We start from the raw sequence: 11,607 nt of genomic DNA, 5'->3' as shown, positions 1-11,607 counted from the left end.
TGCTGCCTGACCTGCTGTGCTGTTCCAGCAATAAAGTTTCAGCTTTGATCTCCAGCGTCTGCAGACCTCACTTTCTCCTCAAGGATCAGACAAGGCTCTAGACGGTTACAAGTTAGCCAGGAAGGAACTGAAGAATGGACTTAAGGGGAGCTAGAAAGGGGGCATGAAAAAGCTTTAGCAGGTAGGATTAAGGAAAACCCTAAGGCATTCTACACTTATGTGAGGAACAAGACGATAACCAAAGTGAGGGTAGGGCCGTTCAGAGATAGTGGGGGAACTTGCACCAGGAGTCAGAGGAAGTAGGGGAGGTCCTTAATGAATACCTTGTTTCAGTATTCATTACTAAGAGGGTATTGCCATTTGCGAGAACAGTATGAAACAGACTGATATGCTCAAACAGGTCGATGTTAGGAAGAAGGATGTGCTGAAAAATCTTTAAAAACTTAAGGACAGATAAATTCCCTGGGCCAGATGGGATATACCCAGGTTACTACAGGAAGCGAGGGAAGAGATTGCTGCACCTTTGGTGATAATCTTTGTGTCCTCACTGTCCATTGGAGTAGTGCCGGATGATCGGAGGGTGGCAAATGTTAGTCTTTTGGTCCAGAAAGGGATTAGGGATAATCCTGGGAATTACAGACCATTCAGTCTTATATCAGTGGTTGGCATATTATTGTAGATGATTCTGAAAGACAGGATTTATGATTACTTGGAAAACCATAGTTTGATCAGAAATAGTCAGCATGGTTTTGAGGGGGACAGGTCATGCCTCACAAACCTTATTGATTTCTTTGAGGATGTGTCAAAATACATTGATGAAGGTAGAGCAGTGGATGTGGTTTACATGGATTTTAGCAAGGCATTTGATAATGTTCCCCATGATAGATACATTCAGAACGTAAGTAGGCATGGGATACAGGGACATGTGGCTGTCTAGATACAGAATTGGCTGGCTCATAGAAGACAGAGGGTCATGGTTGATGAAAGTATTCAGCCTAGAGCCCAGTGACCAGTGATGTTCTGCAGGGATCGGTTCTGGGACCTCTGCTCTTTGGGATTTTGATAAATGACTTGGATGAGGAAATGGAAGGGTGGGTTAGTAAGTTTGCCGATGACACGAAGGTTGGTGGAGTGCTGGATAGGGTGGAGGGCTGGTAAGTGGCAGCTGGAGTTCAACCTGGAAAAGTGTGAAGTGATTCATTTTGGAAGGTCGAATTTGAATGCAGAATACAAGGTTAAAGGCAGGATTCTTGGCAGTGTGGAGGAACAGAGGGAGCTTAGTGTCAATGTCCATAGATCTCTCAAAGTTGCCACCCAAGTTGATAGGGTAATTAAGAAGGCATGTGGTGTGTTAGCTTTCATTAGTTGGGGCATTGAATTTTAAGGGCCATGAGGTTATGCTGCAGCTGTATAGAGCTCTGGTTAGACCACACTTGGAATATTGTGTTCAGTTCTGGTCATCTCCTTATAGGAAGGATATGGAAGCTTTAGAAAGGGTGCAGAGGAGATTTACCAGGATGTTGCCTGGACTGGAGAGCATGTCTGATGGAGAAAGGTTGAGGGAGCTAGGGCTTTTCTCATTGGAGAGAAGAAGTATGTGAGGTGACTTGATAGAGATGTGCAAGATGATGAGAGGCATAGATAGAGTGGATAGCCAGAGACTTTTTCCCAGGGTGGAAATGGCTATCACGAGGGGACATAATTTTATGGTAATTGGAGGAAGGTTTAGGGGAGATGTCAGAGGTATGTTCTTTACACAGAGTGTGGTGAGTATGTCGAATGCACTGCCAGCAGTGGTTGTAGAGTCATTAGGTACATTTAAACGACTCCTGGATAGGCACATGGAAGTTAGTACAATGAAGAGTATGTCAGTTAGTGTGATCCTAGAATAGGATAAAAAGCCGGTACAACATTGAAGGCCAAAGGGCCTATACTGTGCTATACTTTTCTATGTTCTAAATTATTCCTTCCAAATTGTATCACATCACACTTTTAAGGGTTGAATTCCATGTGGTACTTATCTGCCCATTTAACAATCCCGTTTATATCTTTCTTTTATGATTAATTCAAGGGAAAAGGATGTCACACCAACATTTATTGTCAATCTATAATTACTACCCAGAGGGCTTTATGAGCTAATCACATTGCTATGGGGTCTGGAGTCATGTATAGGCTAAACCAGGTAAAGACGGCAGACATATTTCCCTCAAGGACAGGAGAGAACCAGATGGGGTTTTCCAACAATTGCAATGGATTCACAATCCTTATTAGACTCTTAATTTTAGATTTATACTGAATTCAAATTCCTTCATCTGTCATGGTGAGATTCCAGACTTGGTCCCTAAACATTAACTGGGTTTCTGGGTTAACAGTCCCATGATAAAAATACTAGGCCATCCCAAGACACACAAACCTCACTGTTAATCACCCAACCATCTTCAAACTCACTAATCCAACATCCCCACATGGCCATTTATGTCAGTGATCAACAGGCCTATGGGCCAAGGAATGGCAAGTGCAGTTTAATTTAGATAAATGCAAGGTCATAGAGATGTACAGCATGGAAACAGACCCTTCAGTCCAACCTGTCCATGCCGACCAGATATCCTAAACTAATATAGTTCCATTTACCAGCATTTGGTCTATATTCCTCCAAACCCTTCCTATTCATATACCCATCCAGATGCCTTTTAAATGTTGCAATTGTACTAGCCTCCACGACTGCCTCTGGCAGCTCATTCCATACACACACCACCTTCTGTGTTAAAACATTGTCCTTTAGGTCCCTGTTAAATCTTTCACCTATCTCCCTCAACCTATACCTTTGAGTTCTGGACTCCCCCACCACAGGGAAAAGACTTTATCTTTTACCTTATCCATGACCCTCATGATCTTATATGGTCATGCTTTAGCCTCCGACACTCCAGGGAAAACAGCCACAGCCTATTCAACCTCTCCCTATAGCTAAAAATTCCAACCCTGGCAAGAACTATAGACCGGTGAGCCTGACCTCGGTGGTGGGCAAGTTGTTGGAGGGAATCCTGAGGGACAGGATGTACATGTATTTGGAAAGGTAGGACTGATTAGGGATAGTCAACATGGCTTTGTGCGTGGGAAATCATGTCTCACAAACTTGATTAAGTTTTTTGAATAAGTAACAAAGAAGATTGATGAGGGCAGAGTAGTAGATGTGATCTATATGGACTTCAGTAAGGCATAAATGATTTGGATGTGAGCATAAGAGGTATAGTTAGTAAGTTTGCGGATGACACCAAAATTGGAGGTGTAGTGGACAGCGAAGAGGGTCACCTCAGATTACAAGATCTGGACCTGATGGGCCAATGGACTGAGAAGTGGCAGATCAAGTTTAATTCAGATAAATGCGAGGTGCTGCATTTTGGGAAAGCAAATCTTAGTAGGACACTTAATGATAATGTCCTAGGGAGTGTTGCTGAACAAAGAGACCTTGGAGTGCAGGTTCATAGCTCCTTGAAAGTGGAGTCGCAGGTAAATAGGATAGCAAAGAAGGCGTTTAGTATGCTTTCCTTTATTGGTCAGAGTATTGAGTACAGGAGTTGGGAGGTCATGTTGTGGCTGTACAGGACATTGGTTAGGCCACTGTTGTAATATTACGTGCAATTCTGGTGTCCTTCCTATTGGAAAGATGTTGTGAAACTTGAAAGGGTTCAGAAAAGATTTATAAGGATGTTTCCAGGGTTGGAGGATTTGAGCTACAGCGAGAGACTGAACAGGCTGGGGCTGCTTTCCCTGGAGGGTGGGATGCTGAGGGGTGACCTTATAGAGGTTTTCAACATTATGAGGGGCTTGGATAGGATAAATAGACAAAGTCTTTTCCCTGGGGTCGGGGAGTCCAGAACTAGAGGGCATATGTTTATGGTGAGAGGGGAAAAATATAAAAGAGCTAAGGGGCAACATTTTCATGCAGAAGGTGGAATGTGTATGGAATGAGCTGCCAGAGGATGGGTGGAGGCTAGTACAATTGGAACATTTAAGAGGCATTTGGATGGGTATATGAATAGGAAGGGTTTGGAGGGATGTGGGCCGGGTGCTGGCAGGTGGGACTAGATTGGGTTGGGATATCTGGTTGGCATGGACAGGTTGGACCGAAGGGTCTGTTTCTATGCTGTACATCTCTATGACTCTATGACTCTATAACATCCTTGTAAATCTTTTTGGAACCCTTTCAAATTTCACAACATCCTTTCGATAGGAGGGAGACCAGAATTGCACAATATTCCAAAACCAATGCCCTGTATAGCTGCAATGTGTCCTAACAACTCCTGTACTTAATGCTCTGACAAATAAAGGAAAGGATACAGAATGTCTTCTTCACTATCCTATCTACCTGTGACTCCACTTTCAAGGAGCTGTTGTGATGATGCTGTCCCTTTACAAGGTTATGTTGCCCTTGGTTTTTTTCAAGAGGGGTCATGAAAGCAGAGGTGCTGATTTGTCTGGAATGGTTGCTTTGAACAATGGCAGGGGAGTGGCCAGATCTCCCAGTTCAGATTTTTATCCCAGTTTGGTTTGTTTTAGCAGATAGTCAGAAAACTGCTGGGGGACATAAAGAAGTAGCTACAGTGAAAAGAGGTTCCATGCTTCAACAGAGGTCTTGCCTGAATGTTCTCTCTGAAACCTCTCCTGCCTGTAAGAATCTGTGTTTGAATTTACCTTTGGCCAAGGAGTGTGTTTATAGGATGTTGCAGGGATAGGAACAGCTTCATTAAGTTGTGATATCATGTTGGTTGGGTTTTCAAATAAATTAAGTTATTCTAAATTCTACTTTCTTTTGTTCATGTTTCATCTGTAATGCTTAAAGTAAATACTGTTTTGTTGAAAGCTGAGTGGTTTGTTCAGCTGCATTGCACCTAGAAGATCCACTCTACATCTGCCTTTATAAAAAATAAAAGTTAGGGTCTCGACTACCTTCTTAAAATGTTTTGAGGGGTCTGGCCTGGTTCATAACACTATGAACCTGTACTCCAAAGTCTCTTTGTTCAGCCACACTTCTCAGCACCTTACTGTTAAGTGCATAAGTCCTGCCCTAATTTGCCTTTCCTAAGTGCAGCACCTCGCATTTATCTAAATTGAACTCCATCTGCCACTCCTCGGCCCATTGGCCCATCTGATTAAGAACCTATTGTACTCTGAGGTAACCTTCTTCGCTGTCCACCACACCTCCAATTTTGGTAGCATCTGCAAACCGACCAACCATAGCTCCTATGTTCACAGCCATATTATTTATATAAATTACAAAAAGCAGTGGACCCAACACCAATCCTTATGGCACACCACTGGTCACAGGCCTCCAGTCTGAAAAGTTCTCCCTTTATTCTGTGTGATCTAACCTTACTAACCAGTCTACCATGAGGAACCTTGTTGAATGTCTTACTCAAGTTCATATGGATCACGTCCACTGCTCTGTGCTCATCAATCCTCTTTGTTACTTCTTCAAAAAACTCAATCAAGTTAGTGAGACATGAACCGGGGTAGGACTTGTACAGTTAATGGTTTAGCATTGGGAGTGTTTTCAAGCAGAGAGACCAAGGGATGTAGATATATTGTTCCTTGAAACAGGTGTCACAAGTAGACAGGGTAGTGAAGAAGTCATTTGGCAGACTTGCCTGCAGAGCTTTGTGTATCGGACTTGGGATGTCATGTCACGGCTGTACTGACATTGGTAAGACCACATTTGGAGTACTGCCTGCAATTCTGGTCACCCTGCTGTGGGAAGGATGTTATTCAACTGTGAAGGGTGCAAAACAGATTTGCAGGGATGTTACCGAGACTGGAGGGGTTTGAGTTATAAGGAGAGGCTGGATAGGCTGGGACTTTTATTCCTGGACCATGGGAGCTGGAGTATTGGCCATATAGAGCTTTACAAGGTGTGGATAAGATGAATAGCCAAAGTCTTTGCCCCAGGGCAGGGATTCCAAAATGAGAGGGTGTAGGTTTAAGGTGAAAGGGGGCAAGATTTAAAAGGGACTTGAGGCACAAATTTGTCACACCAGTGTATACATGGAACAAATTGCCAGAGAAAGTGGTGTAGGCAGGTGAAATTACACCATTGAAAAGGCACCTGGATGGGTACATGGATAGGAATGATTTAGAGGGATATGGGAAAATGCAGTCAACAGGACTATTTCAGCTGGGAAACCTAGTTAACATGGAGAAAGTGAGGACTGCAGATGCTGGGGATCAGAGCTTAAAAATGTGTTGCTGGAAAAGCGCAGCAGGTCAGGCAGCATCCAAGGAGCAGGAGAATTGCGTTTCGGGCATAAGCAATCTGCATTCATCCCTTGTGGTTGGAGGGTTCCTAGGCGGAAGATGAGGTGCTCTTCCTCCATGGTTGCTATGGTCTGGCGATGGAGGAGGCCAAGGACCTGCATGTCCTTGGCGGAGTGGGAGGGGGAGTTAAAGTGTTCAGCCATGGGGCGGTTGGGTTGGTTGGTGCTTTGATGAAGAGCTTATGCTCGAAATGTCAACTCTCCTGCTCCTCGGATGCTGCCTGACCTGCTGTGCTTTTCCAGCACCACGTTCTTTGATGCTTAGCTTTGAGTGCTGACACAAACCTCATCCGGTCAAGTGACATCTCTCAGGGAAGGACATCTGTCAATTTCATGAGCTTCTGTGACAATACTGGGGTTTGTTTGATGACGTTACAAAGAAAATTGATAAAACACAGCTGTTAGTTTAGCCAGATTTTCAGAAGGCTTTTGATAAAATAGCTCACGCAGGGGCTTGGGTACAATCATCCAAATACATGGAATTGCAGATCATGGATTAGTATAGATTGATGATTGGCAAAACGATGGAAACCAGAGAGCTGGAACAAAGGGTTTGTATAAAAGCAGAAAATGCTGGAGAAACTCAACAGATCTGGCAGCATCTGTGGAAAGAGAAACAGTGAAACAGAGTTAATATTCAAGTTAATACTGGTTCTGTAGAAGTGTCTAGTGGAACTAATGTGGAATTGATGTCCATTCTGACAGTTCAATCTTTTCTGTTATTGATAAGTGGCAGCAACAAAAGAGCAACCAACGCACACTATCGGCCGAGCATGAGGTACCAATAGTCTCAAAGCCTTAAACTCAAGATAACTTACTGTGGGTTGTGGATAGACAACATTCACACTCAGAGATAATAACACTGCCCCTTCCAAAACCTTTCATCATAAAAAAAGGTTGATCCAGCGATGCTTGCTATTTTTTTATTTCCCTTATTTTCCATTCTGAATATTACAAAGCAAAGTTACATATTGAGCAGTATTCCCTGTTCATGGTAAGGTCCCAAGGAGTGTTGCTGAATGCACTCTGTAGGTTGAAGTGCAGGTTTATAGTTGCTGAAAAGTAGTGTCATAGATTGATAGGATAGTGAAGAGGGAGCTTGCTATGCTTTCCTTTATTGTCCAGCACATTGAGTATAGGGGTTGGGAGGCCATGTTGTGGCTGTACAGGACATTGGTTAGGCCACTGTTGGAATATTGTGTGTAATTCTGGTCTCCTTCCTATCGGAAGGATGTTGCAAAACTTGAAAGGGTTCAGAAAAGCTTTACAAGGATGTTGCCAGGGTTGGAGGATTTGAGCTACAGGGAGAGGCTGAACAGGCTGGGGCTGTTTTCCCTGGAGCGTCGGAGGCTGAGGGGTGACCTTATAGAGGTTTATACAGTCATGAGGGGCATGGATGGGATAAATAGACAAGGTCTTTTCCCTGGGGTGGGGGAGTCCCGAACTAGAGGGCATAGATTTGGAGTGAGAGAGGAAAGATTTAAAAGTGACCTAAGGGTTAACATTTTCACACAGAGGGTAGTACGTGAATGGAATGAGGTACCAGGGGAAGAAGTCGTGGTTAGTACAATTACAACATTTAAAAGGCATTTGGGTGGGTATGTGAATAGGAACGGTTTGGAAGGATATGGGTGAGGTGTTGGCAAATGAAACTAGAGTGGCTCAGGATATCTGGTCGGCATAGATGGGTTGGACCGAAGGGTCTGTTTCCGTGCTGTACATCTCTATAACTCTATGAATAGGATTGAATTGGAATGGATTGTGCTTACCTATGGCCAGGAATACCAGGCTGGCAAACATTCTGATGCGTTGTTAAGAATGGGGAATCCAGCAAGAAACCGTTGGAAACAAAAATATGTGGCTCCAGTGTTCAATGTCACCGCGAAAGTATCTTAGAAACCACTGGGGAAACTGCAATTTCAATGAGGAAGACAAAAGACAGTGTGAATCACTTGCAAATTAGTTTACCAAAAAAAAATTACATGAGAAGTGTGGAGCAGGACAGCTGCTAAGTCGGAACGAGCATTGTTGCGACACTAAGGCAGACTGCTGTGCTAAGTCGGAACTAGCATTATTGTGACACTGAGACAGACTGCAGATCCAAAGAAGCCTTCTTAGCTCTATATTTGCAACATGGTAAAATTAAAATGCTGAAGATACCCTCAAAAATTGACCCAATGGTTCTTAACTGGAATTTTTGAATAACCAATCCCAGACTTTGCAAATAAGCAATTGTTGTGACTGGGATTGTTGTCAGGAAAATAAGTCGTTTTGCGTGTTGCTGCCCACAACAAAACAATGCTACACAACATTAATTTGTGATGCATTTCTCAATGACTTTAATGTCCCTGTGATATTACAAGTATGTTGCCAGGGTTAGATTAGATTAGATTAGATTACAGTGTGGAAACAGGCCCTTCGGCCCAACAAGTCCACACGTCAGAGGCTGAGGGGTGACCTTATAGAGGTTTATAAAGTCATGAGGGGCATGGATGGGATAAATAGACAAGGTCTTTTCCCTGGGGTAGGGGAATCCCGAACTGGAGGGCATAGGTTTAGGGCGAGAGGGGAAAGATTTAAAAGGGACCTAAGGGTTAACATTTTCACACAGAGGGTGGTGTGTGAAAGGAATGAGGTACCAGAGGAAGTAGTCGTGGCTAGTACAATTATGTAGAAGAGTGTATGAAGAATGACCAATTGTCAATGTCAATGCTATTGCATGGTTTGATGATGCTGTTCCTTCAATAAGGTTTTGCGGTCCTTGGCTTTTTTCTCAGAGAGGTTGTAAAAACCTGCGATTCTGAAAAGTCTAGGTTTGAAGGGTTTTAGTGCCAATTTGATTATATCTCACAGATACTGCCTCACGCAAAAGGCTTTCAGGGGTGACCTTATAGAGGTTTATAAAGTCATGAGGGGCATGGATGGGATAAATAGACAAGGTCTTTTCCCTGCGGTAGGGGAATCCCGAACTGGAGGGCATAGGTTTAGGGTGAGAGGGGAAAGATTTAAAAGGGACCTAAGGGTTAACTTTTTCACACAGAGGGTAGTGCGTGAATGGAATGAGGTACCAGAGGAAGTAGTCGTGGCTAGTACAATTATGTAGAAGAGTGTATGAAGAGTGACCAATTGTCAATGTCAATGCTATTGCATGGTTTGATGATGCTGTTCCTTCAATAAGGTTTTGCGGTCCTTGGCTTTTTTCTCAGAGAGGTTGTAAAAACCTGCGATTCTGAAAAGTCTAGGTTTGAAGGGTTTTAGTGCCAATTTGATTATATCTCACAGATACTGCCTCACGCAAAAGGCTTTCAAGTTGAAAAAAAAACACTTGTACAATGATAGCGGAGTGGCCAGTTCTCCCAGTTCAGCTATTCTCTGGTTTGGTTTGATTTTAGCAGCCTGGCTGTTCACTGAAAGCAGGCAGTCAGTTTTGAGGCTGCTGATCCAAGAAACAGCTACATGGAAGAAGGTGTTCCATGTTGAATATTTCTGCCATCTCTCTCTCTCTCTCTCTCTCTCATTCTCTCTCATTCTCTCTCTCCCCTGAAAGACCTTGTGTTTGATTTTACCTTTTGCACCAAGGGGTATTTCTGGGGATTGTTGCAGGAATTTGGAACAGCTTCATTAACTTGGGATAATCTATTGGATTTTCAGATCGGTTAAGTTTTTCGGTATTCTGGTCTTTTCTGTTTGGGTTTCATGCAGTAATCTTGTAAATAAATTACATTTTGTTTAAAACTATATGGTTTGATCAACTGCATCTCTCCTGCAGCATCCACAATACATTAAAACAACTAGCAAAGTTCGGTTCCCAGTCTACTTTGTTGAAATGTTTTGAGGGGGTCTTACCTGGTCTATGACAATGCGAACATCGAAATGAAGTAAGAAGACTTTAAGTTAGCGGAGGAAAATAGTTGAAGGAGACTATGGTTGACCCAGAATGAGGTGTGGAATTATCAGATAGTGTGTGAGATGTATAGAACACAGAACGTTACAGCGCAATAAAAGCCCTTCAGCCCTCGATGTTGCACCAACCTGTGGAGCCAATCTGAAGCCCATCTAACCTACACTATTCCATTCATGTTTATTCAATGACCATTTAAATACCCTTAAAGTTGGCGAGTCTACTACTGTTTCGGGCAGTGTGTTCCATGCCCCTACTACTCTCTGAGTAAAGAAATTACCTCTGACATCTGTCCTATATCTATCACCCCTCAGTTTAAAGCTATGTCCCCTCATGCTAGCCATCACCATCTGAGGAAAAAGGCTTTCACTGTCCACCCTATCTAACCCTCTGATTATCTTTATGTCTCAATTAAGTCACCTCTCAACCTTCTTCTCTCTCATGAAAACAGCCTCAAGTCCCTCAGCCTTTCCTCATAAGACCTTCCCTCCATACCAGGCAACATCCTAGTAAATCTCCTCTGAACCCTTTCTAAAGCGTCTATATCCTTCCCGTAATGCGGTGACCAGAACTGTACACAACACTCCAAATGTGGCCGCATCAGAGTTTTGTACAGCTGCAATATGACCTCATGGCTCTGAAGCTCAGTATTTCTACCAATAAAAGCTAACATATCCTATGCCTTCTTAACAACTCTATCAACCTGGGTGGCAACATTCAGGGATCTATTTACGTGGACACCAAGATCTCTCTGCTCACATACATTTCTAAGAATCGTACCATTAGCCCATTAAATGGTCTTTATTTCTGTTGCTTCTTCCAAAGTCAATCACTTCGCACTTTTCCACATTAAACTCCATTTGCCACCTCTCAGCCCAGTTCTGCAGCTTATCTATGTCCCTCTGTAACCTGCAACATTTGTCAGCACTATCCACAACTCTACTGATCGTAGCATCATCAGAAAATTTACTAACTTATCATTGTACGACCTCATCCAGGTCATTTATAAAACAGCAGCGGACCGAAAACAGATCCTTGCGGTACCCCACTAGTAAGTGAACTCCAGGTAAACATTTCCCATCAACCACCATGCTCTGTCTTCTTTCAGCTAGCCAATTTCTGATTCAAACCACTAAATCACCCTCAATACCATGACTCCATATTTTCTGCAATAGCCTACTGTGGGGAACCTTATCAAATGCCTGACTGAAATCCATATACACCACATCAACTGCTTTACCCTCATCCACCTGTTTGGTCACCTTCTCAAAGAACTCAATAAGGTTTGTGAGGCACAACCTACCCTTCACAAAACCGTGCTGACTATCCCTAATCAACTTATTCCTTTCTAGATGATTATAAATCCTATCTCTTATAGCCTTTTCCAACACTTTACCC

The 11,607-nt window shown here is 43.1% G+C and overlaps 1 protein-coding gene across 2 annotated transcripts in view; it reads right to left on the bottom strand.

Moving 5' to 3' along the window:
- LOC122554904 overlaps nt 1-11,607 on the bottom strand; it is a 67,610-nt gene that overhangs the window by 35,317 nt on the left and 20,686 nt on the right. The window contains exon 2 of one of the 2 annotated variants that reach the window (XM_043700294.1): nt 8,078-8,219. In XM_043700294.1, coding sequence (XP_043556229.1) covers nt 8,078-8,108 — 31 coding nt within the window. In that variant the 5' untranslated portion in view covers nt 8,109-8,219. Of the gene's footprint in view, nt 1-8,077; nt 8,364-11,607 lie in introns of those variants that run through there. The other variant, XM_043700293.1, reaches the window with a different exon arrangement.

Source organism: Chiloscyllium plagiosum, chromosome 12 (assembly GCF_004010195.1).
Source record: "Chiloscyllium plagiosum isolate BGI_BamShark_2017 chromosome 12, ASM401019v2, whole genome shotgun sequence".
NCBI classification, from domain to species: Eukaryota; Metazoa; Chordata; class Chondrichthyes; order Orectolobiformes; family Hemiscylliidae; genus Chiloscyllium; species Chiloscyllium plagiosum.
This window is presented reverse-complemented; position numbering and strand designations above follow the sequence as displayed.